Raw genomic sequence first — 18,344 nt, 5'->3', positions numbered from 1 at the left:
GGTAACCCGTCCCAGTGTGGAGGAGGCACGGGTATGCAGACGTCAGACTGGGAGCTGTGACGAACGAGCTGCCGGTGAGATGGGAGGTGATGACCGGAGCTCGACCGGAGAGCAGTTGACGACGTGGCCTGCCGGAGACGGAGTCTCGGCAGCAAGTGGCACGGCAGCTCGGGGACCGTATTCTGACCCCGTACGGGAAATGGTGCGCACGTGGGCCGTATCGCACAGTGTGAAATTGTTATTATGCAGCACGGGCGTCTGAAGCAGGTGCGGTGTCCGGTGCGTGTGGTGTAGCCCACTGCCAGCTGAAGTAGGGGGGGGTCAGTGTGCCTGTGGTGGGTGCGGCCCAGGTGGTTGTGCTAGCTGCCTGGGTGAGGTGGGAGAGGCTGAGGCATATGGGGCAGCACTGTGACGGCTGGCAGCATCCTTGAGTTGCCGGTAAGTGCAGTATTGGGCTTTGCTGGAGGGCCTCTCTGCCCAGTAGCAGGGGAAGCATCATCTGTAGATAGGTCAGTTCTGCTGGATCAAAGAAATGACCAGCTACCAGAGTGGACAAGATGTGAACCTGCTCGACTCACTCGATCGAGCCATTAGTCGGGTTGCCGTTATACTCGATGTCAGGTTTTCTATTTGCCACATGTGATCACACGGGTCGTCCCGAATAGGGTGGCCAAAGTGCAAAGTGGTGGCTGTACTGTATTGCATTATGTGTGTACAGCAATGCAGATAGGCACGTACTGTTACTTTACCGGTTCCGTGAAATATCGGTGAGCGTGATTAGAGCCCAACTATTTGGGTGTGCACACATTCTACCAATAGTGGAGTTGAGGCCTCATATGGTGGTGGTACTTCCTCCATGAAATCCCCGCAAATGGCGATTTGTTGTCTCTAAACGAGATCAGCAGGTGAAGCGCCAATCTCTTCCTTCAGTTTTACTTGCAGGCCGAGGAGTACCAGCAGGAGTGCTTCCGTCCAGGTGGTGTTGTGGCAAGTCAGGACGGCTTTCAGCATCCTTTGGAGCCACTCGATCGTGTCATTAGATGCTGCACGGTAGCTAGTGGCTCTGTGCAACAGCATGCCACACAGTCGAGCAATGTGTGTGAACAGTGCAGTCAATCTGGTGGGTTCTGGTGTGTTGTGATGTGACTGGGGCATCCGAAGCGTGCTACCCAGGTGTCAACGATGGTGGTGGCGACAGTCTCGGCAGTGACGTTTGCTATGGCTGTTGCCGCCGTCTGACGATTGAAATGATCCACCATTGTCAGCTTGCTGTGAAACAGACACTGGGATGTGATCGTCTGTGGATGCAGTCGAAAGTATTGCGCTGATATTTCTGCAAGAGAAACAGGTGGAATGTGCGTATGATGAACCAAATCTTATGGGTGGAGCCAGGAATGGACATTAGTTCGAGTTGTAGGCTGCTGGATGCATTATGGTAGAGACTGTCCAGATACTCGATGATCTCCTGTTCTTGTAAGTCATCCTCACATTTCAAAGGTGGAGGGACAACGGCCCAAACGTGGGACGAGCGATGAGTGACAATATTGTCTGTCCTGCAAATGTGACAAATGTCCATGGAGAAACGTGACACGTGTTCCAACTGCCAGGATTGGTGCGGTAAACATTTAATGTTACTGACCTGAAACGTGTGACGGGCTTGTGGTCAGTGTAAATAACAAAGGAGTGGGCTTCTACAGGTTGGTAGACGTATACTGCCTCATAAACCTCGAGCAGCTCTTGGCATTAGGCATTCCAAGCCCATTGTTTCACCAACAGATTGTGTGAGAAACGGCGAAACGACTGTCAGCTACCGCTGATGCACCAATGAGGCACTGCAGCACCTATGGTGGTGTAGCAGGCGTTCAAAACCACGCCCATTTTAGTGTCACACACTAGGAGAGTGAGCAGCATCGCTTCTGCGAGGTTCTGTTTGGTTTCAGCAAAGCTTTTTAACTTTGCATCTGTCCAGTGCACGGAAGTCCTTCCCTTCTCAGTGGAGCCATGCAGTGCTGCTGTCAGCAGTTCCTTCACAGCAGCAACATGAGGGAGATAGCGCCAATAAAAGGTAGCGACATAGTTCTTTATGTGTCTGTGGGCATAGCATATTTAAGATCACCTGTACCTTGTCAGTTAGTGCTGTAGATCCGCTTGGCGTTATTATATGCCCAAGAAACTCTATTTCAGTGGCCCTGAATACGCGCGCTTCATGTAGTTATTGACGATGCTGGCATCAATCAGGCGCTAAAAGACTATTGTTAGGTGGTGGTGGTGGAGATTAGGAGACTTCAAGAAGACCAGGATGTCGTCGAGAAACATGAAACAAACGGTAAGCCTCCTAAGACGCCATCCAGGAAACGCTTCTGGATCTGCACAGCATACCTAAGACTGAATGTCATATACATGCTCTCAAAGAACCCAAATGGCGTGATGACTGCCGTTTTTTGAATGTCTTCAGGCACCATTGGATTTTGCATGAACCCCTCCATGCAATCAATTTTGCTGAAAATTACTGAGCCCACCAAGGCGTGGCTAAAATCCTGAAGATTTGGTACAGAATATTGGTCCAGCACTGTTTGTGAATTTAAGACACTGTAGTCCACACATGTGTGCCATGAACTGTCTTTTTTGAGGACCAGCTGCAAAGCAGTTGACAATGGGCTGCTCGATGGTTGGATGATGCCTTGTCAGAGCGTGGCCTCACACTCAACCTTTACTGCAGCAAGCCTGCCATGCACGAGTCGATGTGGATGGTACGAGGTGAGAGGATCAGGCATAGTTATGATGTGGTGGATTGTTGAACGTTTCACGTCCCTCAGAGCACCGGGCAGGCAGTGAGCTCCAGAAATTTGTCCAGGCTGTCGATGTTTGTTTCAAGGCACTTGACTGGTTTCAAACTGAAGACAATAGCCTGACACCACTTTCCCGCTACCTTCACTCTTGTTGTTACATCTGTCAGCTGGGCATTTGCAATATTGACAAGCAGCTTTTAGTGACTGAGGAAATCCACACTCGGAGTTGGCTCTTTCATATCAGCCACAGTAAATGTCCACCGTGAATGTGGGGTGCTGTCTGAGGCCCAAACTTCACTGATGTTTGCCATACGATTTATGGACGAATTTTTGGCTGCCATAAGATATGGGGCCTCAGCTTCCTCTGGACTCTTAGGACAGCTCTAGGGAAAATCAGCATATCATAACACGTGTCAACGAGGTACCTCACACTGTCAGTGCAGAGATGCTTGGATATTGCACTACAGCTGGGTGCATGTGGGCCCAGTTGCTGTAGGCATTTGGGTACGAACAGGGAGGCCAACACATTGTCGCATTTTTGCCGAAGCGGATGTGATACCAGCAAAATCCATTTGGTGGCTGATCTGATGTCGGCAGAGAACCGATACAGTGGCTGGTGCTGTATTGCCAGTTGTGCAAGCCAGTTTGGCAGTGGCTAAATCTGCTGTTGCTGCGATAGCTGCTGCCCTCTGGCCATGAATGGGCCCCCCAGATTCACTTGACCAATTAAAATACAAATAAAAAGCTACATACCTAAGCAAACAAACCATAAATAATGCATTGAAAACAAAACAAAAAAATAGTAACCAACCAAAGCCATTGATGAATACAACAAGGTTTGGCCACCCTACCCCGCCCTGCATACATACGCAAAAAGAATATCCTCTGAATAACTCCAGCATTCCAACCACCCATCCCCCAACCCCTTTAACTAGCTCCAACCCACCCAATACCAATCCTAAACCCAACACTCACAAAGAAACAGAACAAACAAACATATTCACACATTAATTTTTAAGAAATTCAGTCCTCAACTCCCATACCCCCAAACTGGGCCTCAGAAACTGCACCAACAACCTCCACAGCCCCCCCCCCCCCCTCCCCAAGGCTCAGCTCTCTCAACTCACAAACCTTTATCTATACATTCTCTCCCCAAAAAAACCATGAACAACACAATACTTCCCCTGGCCACTCTTCTTCCAGTAATACTCATGTAAATGAGATTACTAATTGGAAGAGCACCTTTTTCCCCTCCCTATAACGGATTTTATGCTCGTTCAGAAACTCTCTCCTGAATTTTTACAAGTCAGGATGTTCATAATTCTTCAACTCAATTCTATGATTCACTACCAAGTGATCAAACCCCCTTTTTCCCAAACCCCTATAAGTTGAAAAAGCACCAGACATGTCTGCACCCCCCCCCCCCCCCCCACTCAATATATTCTTCTGTCAGCCCCATAAAAAACCTCATTGTTCGATTCCACAACACCAGAAAAACACAATTTGAAAATCCATCTCCCAAAATAACAAGCTTCTGCACCAATACGAGAAATACCCCTCCCATGCTTCCTTTTTCCAAACTTAACTCTTCTGTATTACCACCATCACTCCCTGCTCCTCCAGACTTCCCTTATACTTCATATACTCTGTACACACTCCCCTACAAAAAGAAAACCAATCTGACACACTTCACACATACTCTCCTATCTCATGCACACAAAAATGTAAACATCAATGATAAGAAAAATATTATGTAAGTGAAATCGTCTGCCTGTTGGCCAACCTAGATCTCTCAGAAGAGTCCCTCATTGGATAGATTGGCAAACATTTAAATTGTGGTACAGATCCTGGGCCTGAGAAATCAGGACTCTAATGAACTTCATAATGTCATGACGTCTCACATAATCAGCAATTGAGTAGGACCCCTGAAAAAACCTTATCATCATTGTCATATCATCATGCAGTGCAATTGAAAGTGAAAAGCTGTCGAATTTTTCTCTCACCAGTTGCTAGCAAAAAACCAGAAAAACACCATTACATTTCAATCCACTAAACACAAATGTGAACACACGATCTCACAAAACAATAAATCAAAGTAACTCACTGGTGACACAACACACTCTTCCAACAGCTACTTCACAGAATGATTATGCAAAGTCAAATGACCAAGTACCACACATAACACACACAACGTCAAACAATAACATCCAACACAAGAGGATGCACCTACAAACATGACCCAACTCAAAACCACCATGCCATAATGACCTCACACAACACAACACATTTATGTCACAGATCAAAGCAGATGGTTGGAATTGGATGCTTCCCTTGACCCTGCTAACAATTGGCTAGAGTCAGTTTTATAATAGTAAACAAATCCTTTTCATTGAAGAAAGAGATAAGTGTTTAACATCCTGTTGAAGTGAGGTCGTTAGAGACAGAGCACAAGCTCAGATTAGGGAAGGATGGGGAAGGAAATCGGCCATGCCCTCTCAAAGGAACCATCCCCGCATTTGCCTGCAGCAATTTAGGTAAATCACATAAAGCCTACATCATGATGGCCGGATGTGGGTTTGAACCATCATCCTCCAGAATTCAAGTCCATTGTGCTAATCACTGCACCACCTCACTCTGCAATAATTTCTTTTCCTGTAGAGAAAGAGAATTCTTTGAACTTTATTAAATAAAAAAGACAATACAACCTCAGTACTAAACACAATTAGGTGCTAATTAATATACAAGGTGACTGTAATTAAAGTTAAACTTTCAAACTGATAGAAATAACATCACTGATCAGAATGATGTCATATGGCAACGGTACATTACCAGAGAAGGGGGAAAACATATGGCAGAGCAAAAATAAATAGTTACAAAATGTAGCAATAGATGGCGCTGTAAGCATCATAATTTAATAGTGGTGAACTACAAATGACAAATGAATCATACAACAATGCCTAAGGTGTACGTTAGATGTTAAACAAATTGTACTGCTCAGTGTGCATGGGTGTACAGGTGTGATACTGTTAGTTATGTAAGCTCATCCACCACGGTAAGATCATATCATATCAGATGGGAATAATCAGTTTTTAATTGTCCTGAGACCAAAAACCGAATAAAAAGCATCAATCAAATTCAAATATGATTATTAATTTCCATGTGACTGGCACAAAACATGTTCAATATGCTGTCCACCGTTTTCTGCAACAAGTTGAAATCGAGAAACAGCATGTTCCCCAACTGATCAAAGTGTTTCTGGGGTCACGTTCAGAATGTGTTGCACAATGCATGCCTTCAATACAGCTAAGTTTGCAATCGGAACACTGAACACAACATCTAACCCCACAGCCAGAAGTTTAGATCAGGTGATTGGGATGGCCAGGCTGTAGGGAAATGGTGGCTGATAATTCTAGCATTTCTGAAATGGTGCTCCAGCAGTTGCTTAACTGTATCTGCAATGTGCGGAGGTGCAACATCTTGCATAAAAATGATCGCATCCACACTGGCGGAGAGCTGGAATGATGTGGTTGCGCAAAAGACACTCATAGCGTTTACCAGTGATGGTACAGGTAACAGACCAGAAGCACTTGTCTCTTAGAAAAAATATGGCCCTATAATAAATGATGTCAAAAACCCACACCATACAGTGACCTTTTCAGAATGAAGTGGTAGTGGTTGATTTGCGTATGGATTTGCCATTGCCCATATTTGACAGTTCTGTGTATTGACATATCCCGTCAGATGGAAGTGGGCTTGGTCTGTCTGCAAAATCTTCCACGGCCAATGATTTCCCACTTCCATGTGAGCAAGACATTCTAAATCAAAGGTCTCTCCTGCTGGCAGGTCAACAGGAAGCAAATTATGCACATGGGTAATTTTGAATGGATAGCAAAGAAGAATGTTTCATAGCATTTTACACACCATGTTCATTGGTATATCCAATGTTGGGGCAATTCCCCGTGCACTAAATGTTTGCACACCACCACTCATCTCCTCCTGCATTGCTGTCACCACTGCATCCACTGACATTGAATCAAATCATTTCCTCCCTCTACCAGGTTGCACACTAAAAGAACCCGTCTTTTCAAATTTCCAAATCATTTTCTCCAGACCCTCGGCAGCCGTCAAACCAATGTCATTTTTCAAACCCTTCAGTGTCCAGAAATTCTTCAGGGTGACATGTGCACAGTCATCATTCTTGTATTACAACTTCACATGCAGAGCACGATCCTGCATTGAGACAGTCATGGCGAACATCACAGACTCGAAAGGAGGAAAAGCCATGTACCCGGCATTATTATACCAACTTCAATGGGTCCTGTGCATGACAGGTGTTTTCATTTACATATTCTGACACATACAGCACCATCTATTGATCAATTTTCACACTATTTTTTTCTTCTGCCATACATTTTCCCCCTTCTGCGATAATATTCCGTTGCAATTAGATGTCATTTTGACCAGTGGTGTTATTTCTACAGCATTTTGAAAGTTTAACTTTAATTATAATCACCCTGTACAATTATATTACAAAATGTAAAATGATTACGTATTTTGGGTGACTAACAATGATAATATATTATTTAAATATTTTTTTTGTTATTTTGGTAATAATGAAAAATAAAATTTAAAAAAAATGCTAAATCAGGAGTTAATCTTCATGCCCAAATTTCTTTACTGCAGACTGTATTTTACAGTTACACCATTTAGTATAAACCAATTTGTTGATAATGAAATTATACTGTAACAGTTTCTGAAAGGGAAATGGGTAATTAGTATGTTCCAAAACAAATTCCAAATGAACACCAAGAACATTTATTAATGTCGATATTGCACATAATTAATAATTTTCTCTCTCTCTCTCTCTCTCTCTCTCTCTCTCTCTCTCTCTCTCTCTCTCTCTCTCTCGTGTGTGTGTGTGTGTGTGTGTGTGTGTGCATATGTATGTGTGTGTGTGTGTTTATCTTGCTCTATGTAAATATAGTATACAAAATACCATAAAGTATAACTTCACAGAAAACACTATACAGAATAACAGTACTATCATGTTTTGTTGTGTGTTCACTCCAATATTGCAATGAATATCAATTATGTTTCCCTTTTGTACTGAATACTTCATTAAAACAGCTACTTAACCACCAACTATGTTGCAACAAACAAATGTTTCAGTGATATAGTACTGCAGAATATGGAAAAAGTGGTATTTTGAAGTTCTGCAAAGCACATATTGTCTCTTACCAATGCCTCAGTTTAGAAACCTCAGTTGTGTGTTACAGGCTTGTTTGAGGCAGTTTTCTTGAGTTTATACAAAAATGAAAGGAAATTTTGTTGACTGAAACTTTCTTGAAGATGTAAGCTGCATATTTTGATATGGGAGATATATGGTTCACTGTGTTTCATCAATAACCAGAGATGGTTCAAGAACATTTTTCTACATGAGCCACTAATGAATTGGTGCCCTACACCTCCCCACATCCCTCTTTGTACACTTTCACCATTGTAAGTTTTCGTTACTAATAGTTGAATGCACTCTATACAAATCTTGCTCTTGGGCTCCTCTCTCAGCTGGGCACCCTAAGTGGTGACTTGTGTCACTCGTGCCTTAAACTAGCCCCGTCAACACAATTCATACCATTGACGCCACTGACATCATAACATAAAAAACTGTACTGGAGAAACCAACATTTCGACCAAAGCTGAGCCTGGTGCAATAGACTCAGAAGAAGGCCCCTGTAACTGTGGTCAAAATGCTGGGTTCTCTAGTATAGTTTCTGAATTATGAAACAGTACACCACTCAGAAAATTTTTAGGTCAACCGACACTGGCTACAGAAGTGTAGACAATTATGCAGTTCATACCATTTGGAAAATCAGGACTACCATTGTATATGTTTATACAAAATTGTTTTACTTGCCAGAGTAAATCCATTTTGTAAATTTTGACTTGGCACAAAAAATGTAACATTTTTTAGACAGTTCTTACCTCAATGCATATTGCATTAATCTTATTTATCAAACATGATACAAATATAAAATGTAATATCATATGAAGAGCTTGGTTTAGCTGATATTTCTGGGCACTAGAACATGTGTGACAGTCCATGACATATTCACATATACTTCTTGTCAAAGGATTAATGCAAATAGTTTGAATAACTGCATTAAAGGAACAGAAAAAATGAGTGTTAAAAAAGGAAAATTAGGGACTAATGCCCTGCCTGTTTCTGATGTTGACATTAGAGATGGCTGAATGCTACATTAGTAAGCCTCAAAATTTTTGTATTACAGCTTTTTTGAAAACCTGAACAGTTCTTAGTAACATTTTGTTTATCTGTTCACTATCATCATTTTGTTGCTTGAAATTGTGCGTCACAAGCTTATATGTACTTCATTAATTATTTCATGGAATGCAACAGAAACATTTATCTTTTTGCCAAGCCAATAGTGTTTGTCTAATATATTTATAGTAAATTACTCTATTGTAAGATACTAGAAAGAGTAGGTTCCTTCTTTAAGAACTCCCAGAGTTAGATTTCAACAACAGAATGAGAGAAAAGGTGCATATAGTATGTACTTTCTTTGGTAAGAGAACTTTATTGAAAATAAACAAAATTATATAATGTGCATAGATAAAGAGTCTCATTGAATTACTTTTGTGAGTTCCTCATGAACTACCTTCTTTCACAAGTGACTTCAATCAGCACTTACAGGAAACATTCTCTGAACACTGCCTCATATTGACCGTTGTCACCTAGAAACTGACTTGGTCAGTTTCATCAGAGTATAATGATTTTACTATGTGTGGTAAAAGTTACCTAACTCATATAGGTATTCTTCAAAATATCCTTAGACACCTGTAATTTTCCATTTGGAGAGTGAAAGAAAACATGCAGAAAAAACCAAATAGTGAAGAAATATTATCACCTCCATGACAATAATTTAAGTCCCTGATAAAAACTCCTGAGTGCTGAGTTGAGAAAATGAGGCAGCTTACCACTATTGAAAGATAAAATGTATCCTTAGGCCTATATACATTTTTATAGTAATAACATCATAAATTTATAGTCTTCAGTTATGCAATTATATTGTATGAACAGGTATTTGTTTGAAAGTGGCAAAAGGAAAAGTCATTAACTCTTAGATAAAAATATGCTATATTTTGAATCATTTATCAACAACAAACACATTAGAGTTGTTCAAATGTCACAAGTGTATCTGTTGTTATAAGCAATACTCATTCGTGAATCAAAAGGCAAAAGATTTTCTTGTGCAAAGTATGTGTACATTTTTAGTAATTTCATAGTAACATAAGAACATATGCTGGCTAACATTAAGTTGGCTTAAAATTTTACGTATATGGTAAGTATTCAGTGCTTTGCACTAGAGGCTGTTTCTCACTAGGGATGAATAAACATTCTGAATGAAAGCAGAGTATTCTGCATGCACACACAGTAATAAAAGTGGCAGTAATTCGTGACATTCAATGTCACAGCTATAGTGCATGGAATGAAAATTAAATCTCATGTCATTTAACAAAGTGTTTGACTCATCTGTCAGTGAATTATCATTGAAAACAACAGAATTATTTCATGAACCAATAAGTGAAACATGTTGCACAATAAATTCTTGCATGTGAATTCATATTAGAGTAGAAAAATGTATCCTTAAACAAATCAGGGACTGTATACAATTATTACTTTGAGTAAAATTGTCCTACGTTTTAAGGATCTAGTTAGGATAAGATAGCATTTTAAAATGCGCAGTGATATGCATTTACAAAGACCACTTACAGTGTGATACAATCATTTTTAAGTTAAATCTTTGACAATTACATTGCAGTCTTATTTGTTATGCACTCAGAAAGGAAACTGAAACAGAATTTACAGTTTTTTCCAAAGTTTTTCACTTAACTTTGATTCAGATGTGATAATCAGCATTACATGTTAAATATAGCATTCATCTGTTGTAGGATAAGCTGTTGTTTAATATATAATAATATTCTTTATTTGTTATTAGAATATGTTGCTGAGATGAGCATCATGAATGATAAGTATAAATCGGAAATATGATCTAAATTTGTTTTAATGTTTCAGGATAACTCAACTATAGTTGTTGCTTAACACATAACAATGTTCTGTGTTGGCTATTAGAATGACTTATTTTAAACAGAATGATGAATAATAATATTATATAAAAAGTAAAATATGATATAGATTTGTCTAATATTTGAACAGGTGCTTCACAGCTTCTTATCTGAGGGTTGTTCAAAATTACAATAAATATTTCTTCAGTTCACAAATCTATGAGATACACTGTCAATTTGAGATTGAAGTTGGTAGGATTGTCATTCAGTAGTTATGCACCCTGAATACTAAATTTTCTTCTGTATTTGGAGGAATGTACCAAATACTTTATCAAGTAGAACCAGTTTTATATAATCATAAATGCACCAAAGCTTCAGTACCTGTCATGAGCAAATACTAAGTTTGAGGTGCTATTTTGGTCTCTACCATTACTGCTGCTGCTGGAAGAACTCTGCTCTCTTTCAGTATCTCTGTTTTGCCTGAAAATACACGAGATGCATCATTACACAGGTGGATGTATGCATATATAATCTAATGAAGACATTTCTGAAACTGACAAGGGAAATTCCCCATTGGTGGTAAGATGGCTCAATGGATATCCCATTAAAAACTGAACACAGATCAAGCACGAAAACAGGAAGAAGGTGTTCTAGGGGGGAAAAAAAGAAAAGAGAAAAAAACAGTGAATAGTTGAAGGACTAGAAGTGCAATATTCAGCAACCTATAGTAGTAATGATGAGGTGATTAAGTGGTCATGGTGTTGAACTGCCATGTGGGCAAGCCATGTTCAAATATCACGAGTGGTAATTTTTTTTTTCTCTGTTTTCAAATTTGTGTCTGTGTTATGGTGTAACATCCATTTGCAACAACGAGATATAAGGAAGGGCCCTATAATGACAGTTGATTCTGCACAACCACTCTATTTGCAGTTGAAAGGAAGTGGCTTGTGAATGGGAACTACAAAAGTTTGATGAGAAGGTGACAAGTCAAACGAATCCTCCACCAGAAAACACATCTGGTATGTCATACACACAATTAGTGACAGTACGTGTGTCATATGATAGGCATCTCTTACTGACACATCTAATTTGTACACCTGGTAAGTGAGTGAGATATGCATCATTGTCCAATTTAGGCATACGTACAAATCTGAATGTGATCACTCTCAAGGAAATGATGAAAACATAATAGTTTGTTACATAGCCTGATACAAATGAACATAACAGTTTCACAATCACACAGCTTCTCTGTGCTCTGTCAAAACAAATGTTTTTAACATTTTTGGAGTTGCATTCTGTTTTTTTAAGTTTTGACTCTTGAATTTCTTTGTTATATCATAATTCACACCCAGCTATTTGTTGTTTTCATTTTTGTGAGATGTCTATGTGGTATCTCGCATGCTCTCACCATTCATAATGTTTACTTGTAATGGTAACGTATTCTTACCATGTGGCTTATATTCTGTAACCAGAGTACGACAACTGCCAAGACTACAGACAGAGAACAAACATTTCAATGACCAGTCAGACAGATCATACTATTGTGCAAAAAAATAAAAAATAAAAATAAAAGACATGAGAGAGATTTGAACACAGGTCACCAGCATGGCAGTCCAACATTGTGACTACCTTTTATTTGTTTATTATTGTTCATTGTATTTGATCATAGTGGATGTCACACGTCATCCATTGAAGTCCGTTATTGATCCCTTCACTCAGTTTTTTTACTACAGAAACCAGCGAGCTCTCTGACCAAATATGCTGAGCTACCGTGCTGGCTTAAACAATGTTCAAATGTGTGTGAATTCCTAGGGGACCAAACTACTGAGGTCATCAGTCCCTAGATTTACACACTACCTAAACTAACTTAAATTAACTTATGCTAAGAACAACACACACACTCATGCCCAAGGGAGGACTCAAACCTCCGGCGGGAGGGGTCACACAATCCATGACATGGTGCCTCTAACCATGTGGTCACTCTGCGCGGCACTTAATCACCACACTGTTGCTGTTATAGATTGCTCTATATTGCACTTCTTGACCTTCCACCACTCACTTTTCCATTTTGCTGTATTCACAGTTCAGTACACCTTTTTCGTGTTTTAATGCTAGGTCTGTGTTCAGTTTGTGATAGACAATCCACTGAGCCATCTTACCACTAAATCTGAGGGGATGTGATGGGGAGTTTTCCTTGTTAGTAAGTGTGCAGTATTGCATGACATCAGTAGTTTATTGTGAACTCAACTTCAGAACCCAGTTAAAATGTTTAGATGGTCATGAAAAATAGATAATAATGACTTAATAAACTTTTGTAATCATTCACTCTGTGTTTATTAGAGTTTTCTGTGCATTGAAGTCATTTAGTAAATTTCGTGCCTTAGTTTTCAACTGACATTTCTTATTGTTTCTAGTGAAATATTTCAGTAAAAGTTTCATTCAGTGCTTTAACTTTGCTTAGTGTTCCAGTGGCTGTTTGAATTTTTTGGTTTTAGCTAATAATTTTGTTAAGTTTTGTTGGTATTGGTATTAGCTGTGGTGTAGCAGTATTAATACGAGTAGTTGCTTTCTTAGTAGGCAGAGAATTTCGAGACGATGATTGCTAGTTCTTAAATAGTTCTACTGGTGTAACTGAACTTTGGTAACTTAGACGTATGGTCTTTTTAGTAACTGTAAAATTTTACCGTGAATGAGAAGTGTGGGCTCTGTCATAGGTTTGTGAGTAGTGGATTATTGTGGGATTTGTTCAAAGTATTTTCTCTGGGGGGAATGCAGTGGGGAAGCCAGTGGGCATTTTAGTGAGATCCTCTCCTGGGAATGCAGAGTCTGTAGTAGAAATAAGTTGACAGAGGAGCAGGAGCGTAAGATCTGTGCCCTTCAGATGCAGTTACAATGTGCAAAGGAGGAACTAAGTAGGTTGAGGAGGGTGAAGGGTGGTGGGGAATGGCAACTGGCAGTTGGCAAGAAGGCAGCTAGGAGGAGGTGGTATTCAGACAGTTTTACTTTACGTACATGCAATAGATACGACCAATTGTCAGAGTTGAGTGGAAAGGAGCCTCATGTAGCTGTAGATGTAGGGAACATGCAGCAGTCCTTAGCAATTAGGAGGCCTAGGTTAGTTGTAAAGTCTAGCAGAAAGAAGGTTCTGCTGCTAGATAGTTCCCACAGTAGAGGTGTGGGCCAGCAGTTGCAGGAAGTGTTAGGGAGTGAGTACCAGGTCACCAGCATTGTGAAGCCTAGTGCAGGGTTGGCTCAGGTGACTGACAGCATAGGGGAGTTATGTAAGAAATTTATGAAGGAGGATCAGGCAGTGATAGTGGGTGGAGCAGGGAACAGTCTTGATAGGGACGGGGAATATGATGTAGGTGGTGACCTGGTTAAGATAGCTACTCAAACTGGTGGCACTAATGTGCATTTTGTGCAACTATTTCAGGTCATGATCGGTCTTACCTTAATGCAGCTGTTAGGCACATTAACGGGGAGCTGGGGAGGGTGCTGAGGGCAGAGGGCATGGGTCACATCTCAGTGGTACCATTTGGGTCTATCAGTAGATCAGGTTTCACTAGGCATGGCCCGCACCTCAATAGGTATGGGAAGGGGAGGCTGGCTAAGCTTATAGGTGACAGTGTAGTTGGTGGTGGTGGTGGTGGTGGTGGTGGTGGTGTCACTCATGGAAAAATTCCTGTAGTAGTTGGTGTTAGAGCTGCACCTTTTTTAGATTGAAGTCAGCTGACAGGTATACCTGCTTAAAGGAAATCCCTCTAAGTAAGTGCTCACCTTCCACGGATGTAATGTTTCCAAGTAGAGAAGGAATTAGCATATTTCATCAACATTAAGAGGGATTAAAGATAAAGTTAGTGAACTGCTTATAGATGTTGACTCTGAAATTATTGGTATATCAGAGCATCACTTAAATAATTTGACAATTCAGAGGCTTCCTTTAACAGGCTACAGATTAGCTGGCTGTTTCTCAAGGAGTTCCTTGGGGGGTGGGTACGTGGCTATGTATGTAAAAAACAGTATTCCATTTGAGTCCATAGACATATCACGACACAGCACTGAACAAACATTTGAGTGTTGTGCAGCAGTAGTTGAATTTAGTGAAACTAAACTTCTAATTGTTGTTGTTTATAGGTCCCCTAACTCTGACGTCAGAGCATTTCTGCTCAAGCTAGAGAGGGTTCTTGATTCAATTTGCAGGAAGTATGTGGTGACTTCAATATAAATTTTGTATATGATGGTGCAAGAAAAAGTATATTGGTAGATATCCTAAATTCATATGATCTGATGCAGACTATTTTTTTTCCAACTAGCATGCAGGGGAACAGTAGCACAGCCATAGAAAATATTTTTATTCATTCTTCATTACTAGATGGGCATTCTGTTAGTAAAAGTGTGAATGGCCTTTCAGACCATGATTCACAAATTTTAACACTAAAAGGCTTTTGTACTCAAACCAATGTCATATTTAATTAAAAACGATGCAGGAAAGTTAATCCAACAGTAATAGAGAGTTTTTTAAACCTTGTCAAGGAACTAGAGTTGCAGGATGTTTATAGTGCCAATAACATAGATGATAAGTACAATGCTTTCCTTAACACGTTTCTCATGCTCTTTGAGAGTTGCTTTCCATTAGAACATTCTAAATGGGGTACTAGCAGTAGTGGGCAGTCCAGGTGGCTGACTAGTGGGGTAAGGATATCATGTAGAACAAAGTGGGAATTATATCAAAATGTTAGAAGTAGTCACAATCAAGCTACAGTAGCCCATTACAAACAGTATTGTAAGGTACTTAAAAATGTTATTAGGATGGCAAAGAGTATGTGGTATACAAATAGAATAGCTAATTCACAGGATAAAATTAAAACCATATGGTCAGTTGTGAAGGAAGTGTCTGGTCAGCAGCACAAGGTCGATGATATAAAGTCAGTTCACAGCAAAAATATTTCTGTTACTGATAAAACAAATATATGTACAGTATTTAAGAATCATTTTCTGGGCATTGCTGGTGAATTAAATAAAAATTTAGTTTCTACAGGAAATCATATAACTTTCTTGGAAAATGCCTTTCTGAGATTGATGGCTGAAATACTCCTCTGTGATACAGACAAGACGGAGATTGAGTCAATAATTAAATCACTGAAGACTAAGGGCTCTCTTGGTTATGATGGGGTGTCTAGCAGAATATTAAAGTACTGTGCTGCATATGTTAGCCCTGTATTTAGCCATATTTGTAATTTTTCCTTTAGGAATGGTCAATTTCCTGAACAATTAAAGTACCCAGTAGCAAAGCCGCTTTATAAAAGGGAGAAAGGGATAATTTAGATAATTTTAGACCTATTTCTACGCCATCAGTGTTTGCAAAAGTTATTGAAAATGCTGTGTATGTAAGGATAATTGATCATTTTATATCACATGATTTGTTATGAAATGTATAGTTCAGCTTTAGAAGCCATTTAAAAACTGAAAATGCTATATTCTCTTTTCTCTGTGAGGTATTGGATGCGCTAAACAAAAAGTTTTGAATGCTTGGCATATTTTTTGATTTAACTAAGGCATTTGATTGTGATGATCACAAAATATTGCTCCAGAAGTTGGGTCATTACGGAATACATGAAGTAGCTCTCAATTGGTTGACCTCTTACTTTAGCAAAAGGCAGCAAAAGGTCATTATTCGCAATGTTGATAACGGCTGTGATGTGGGGTTTGAGTGGGGTACTGTCAAGTGGGGGTGCCCCAGGGATCAGTGTTTGGGCCACTCCTGTTCCTTATTTATATAAATGATATGCTCTCTAGTGTTATGGGTAACTCTCAACTTTGCTTATTTTCATTCACTGATGTCGTATGGTATTTGCTTGGTAGTAAAGGATGTGGTGTGCAACATTGGCTCAGTTTCAAGTAGTGCAGTACATGACCAAAGTTCATTTCTTATAGAAAATAAACCAATGCTTAATCACAGTAAGACTCAGTTTTTACAGTTTCTAACACACAATTCAACAAAACCTGACGTTTTAATTTCACAGAATGGGCATATGATTAGTGAAACCGCACAGTTCAAATTTCTATGTGTTCAGATAGATAGTAAGCTGTCGTGGACAGCCCATGTTCAGGATCTTGTTCGAAGACTTAATACTGCCATTTTTACTATTCAAATGGTATCAGAAGTCAGTGATAGTTCGACACGAAAATTAGTCTACTTTGCTTATTTTCATTCGCTGATGTCATATGGTATTATACACTCCTGGAAATTGAAATAAGAACACCGTGAATTCATTGTCCCAGGAAGGGGAAACTTTATTGACACATTCCTGGGGTCAGATACATCACATGATCACACTGACAGAACCACAGGCACATACACACAGGCAACAGAGCATGCACAATGTCGGCACTAGTACAGTGTATATCCACCTTTCGCAGCAATGCAGGCTGCTATTCTCCCATGGAGACGATCGTAGAGATGCTGGATGTAGTCCTGTGGAACAGCTTGCCATGCCATTCCCACTTGGCGCCTCAGTTGGACCAGCGTTCGTGCTGGACGTGCAGACCGCGTGAGACGACGCTTCATCCAGTCCCAAACATACTCAATGGGGGACAGATCCGGAGATCTTGCTGGCCAGGGTAGTTGACTTACACCTTCTAGAGCACGTTGGGTGGCACAGGATACATGCAGACGTGCATTGTCCTGTTGGAACAGCAAGTTCCCTTGCTGGTCTAGGAATGGTAGAACGATGGGTTCGATGACGGTTTGGATGTACCGTGCACTATTCAGTGTCCCCTTGACGATCACCAGTGGTGTACGGCCAGTGTAGGAGATCGCTCCCCACACCATGATGCCGGGTGTTGGCCCTGTGTGCCGCGGTCGTATGCAGTCCTGATTGTGGCGCTCACCTGCACGGCGCCAAACACGCATACGACCATCATTGGCACCAAGGCAGAAGCGACTCTCATCGCTGAAGACGACACGTCTCCATTCGTCCCTCCATTCACGCCTGTCGCGACACCACTGGAGGCGGGCTGCACGATGTTGGGGCGTGAGCGGAAGACGGCCTAACGGTGTGCGGGACCGTAGCCCAGCTTCATGGAGACGGTTGCGAATGGTCCTCGCCGATACCCCAGGAGCAACAGTGTCCCTAATTTGCTGGGAAGTGGCGGTGCGGTCCCCTACGGCACTGCGTAGGATCCTACAGTCTTGGCGTGCATCCGTGCGTCGCTGCGGTCCGGTCCCAGGTCGACGGGCACATGCGCCTTCCGCCGACCACTGGCGACAACATCGATGTACTGTGGAGACCTCACGCCCCACGTGTTGAGCAATTCGGCGGTACGTCCACCCGGCCTCCCACATGCCCACTATACGCCCTTGCTCAAAGTCCGTCAACTGCACATACGGTTCACGTCCATGCTGTCGCGGCATGCTACCAGTGTTAAAGACTGCGATGGAGCTCCGTATGCCACGGCAAACTGGCTGACACT

General features: G+C 41.0%; 1 protein-coding gene across 1 annotated transcript in view; it reads right to left on the bottom strand.

Moving 5' to 3' along the window:
- Positions 1-11,154: 11,154 nt before the first annotated feature.
- Positions 11,155-18,344, bottom strand: part of LOC124722402 — a 46,431-nt gene continuing 39,241 nt past the window's right edge. Inside the window, exon 3 of the mRNA XM_047247571.1 lies at positions 11,155-11,351. Coding sequence (XP_047103527.1) covers positions 11,246-11,351 — 106 coding nt within the window. The 3' untranslated portion in view covers positions 11,155-11,245. The remainder of the gene's footprint in view (positions 11,352-18,344) is intronic.

This window comes from Schistocerca piceifrons, chromosome X (assembly GCF_021461385.2).
Source record: "Schistocerca piceifrons isolate TAMUIC-IGC-003096 chromosome X, iqSchPice1.1, whole genome shotgun sequence".
Taxonomy (NCBI): domain Eukaryota; kingdom Metazoa; phylum Arthropoda; class Insecta; order Orthoptera; family Acrididae; genus Schistocerca; species Schistocerca piceifrons.
The sequence above is the reverse complement of the archived record's forward strand: the minus strand, read 5'-3'. Positions and strand labels throughout refer to the sequence as shown.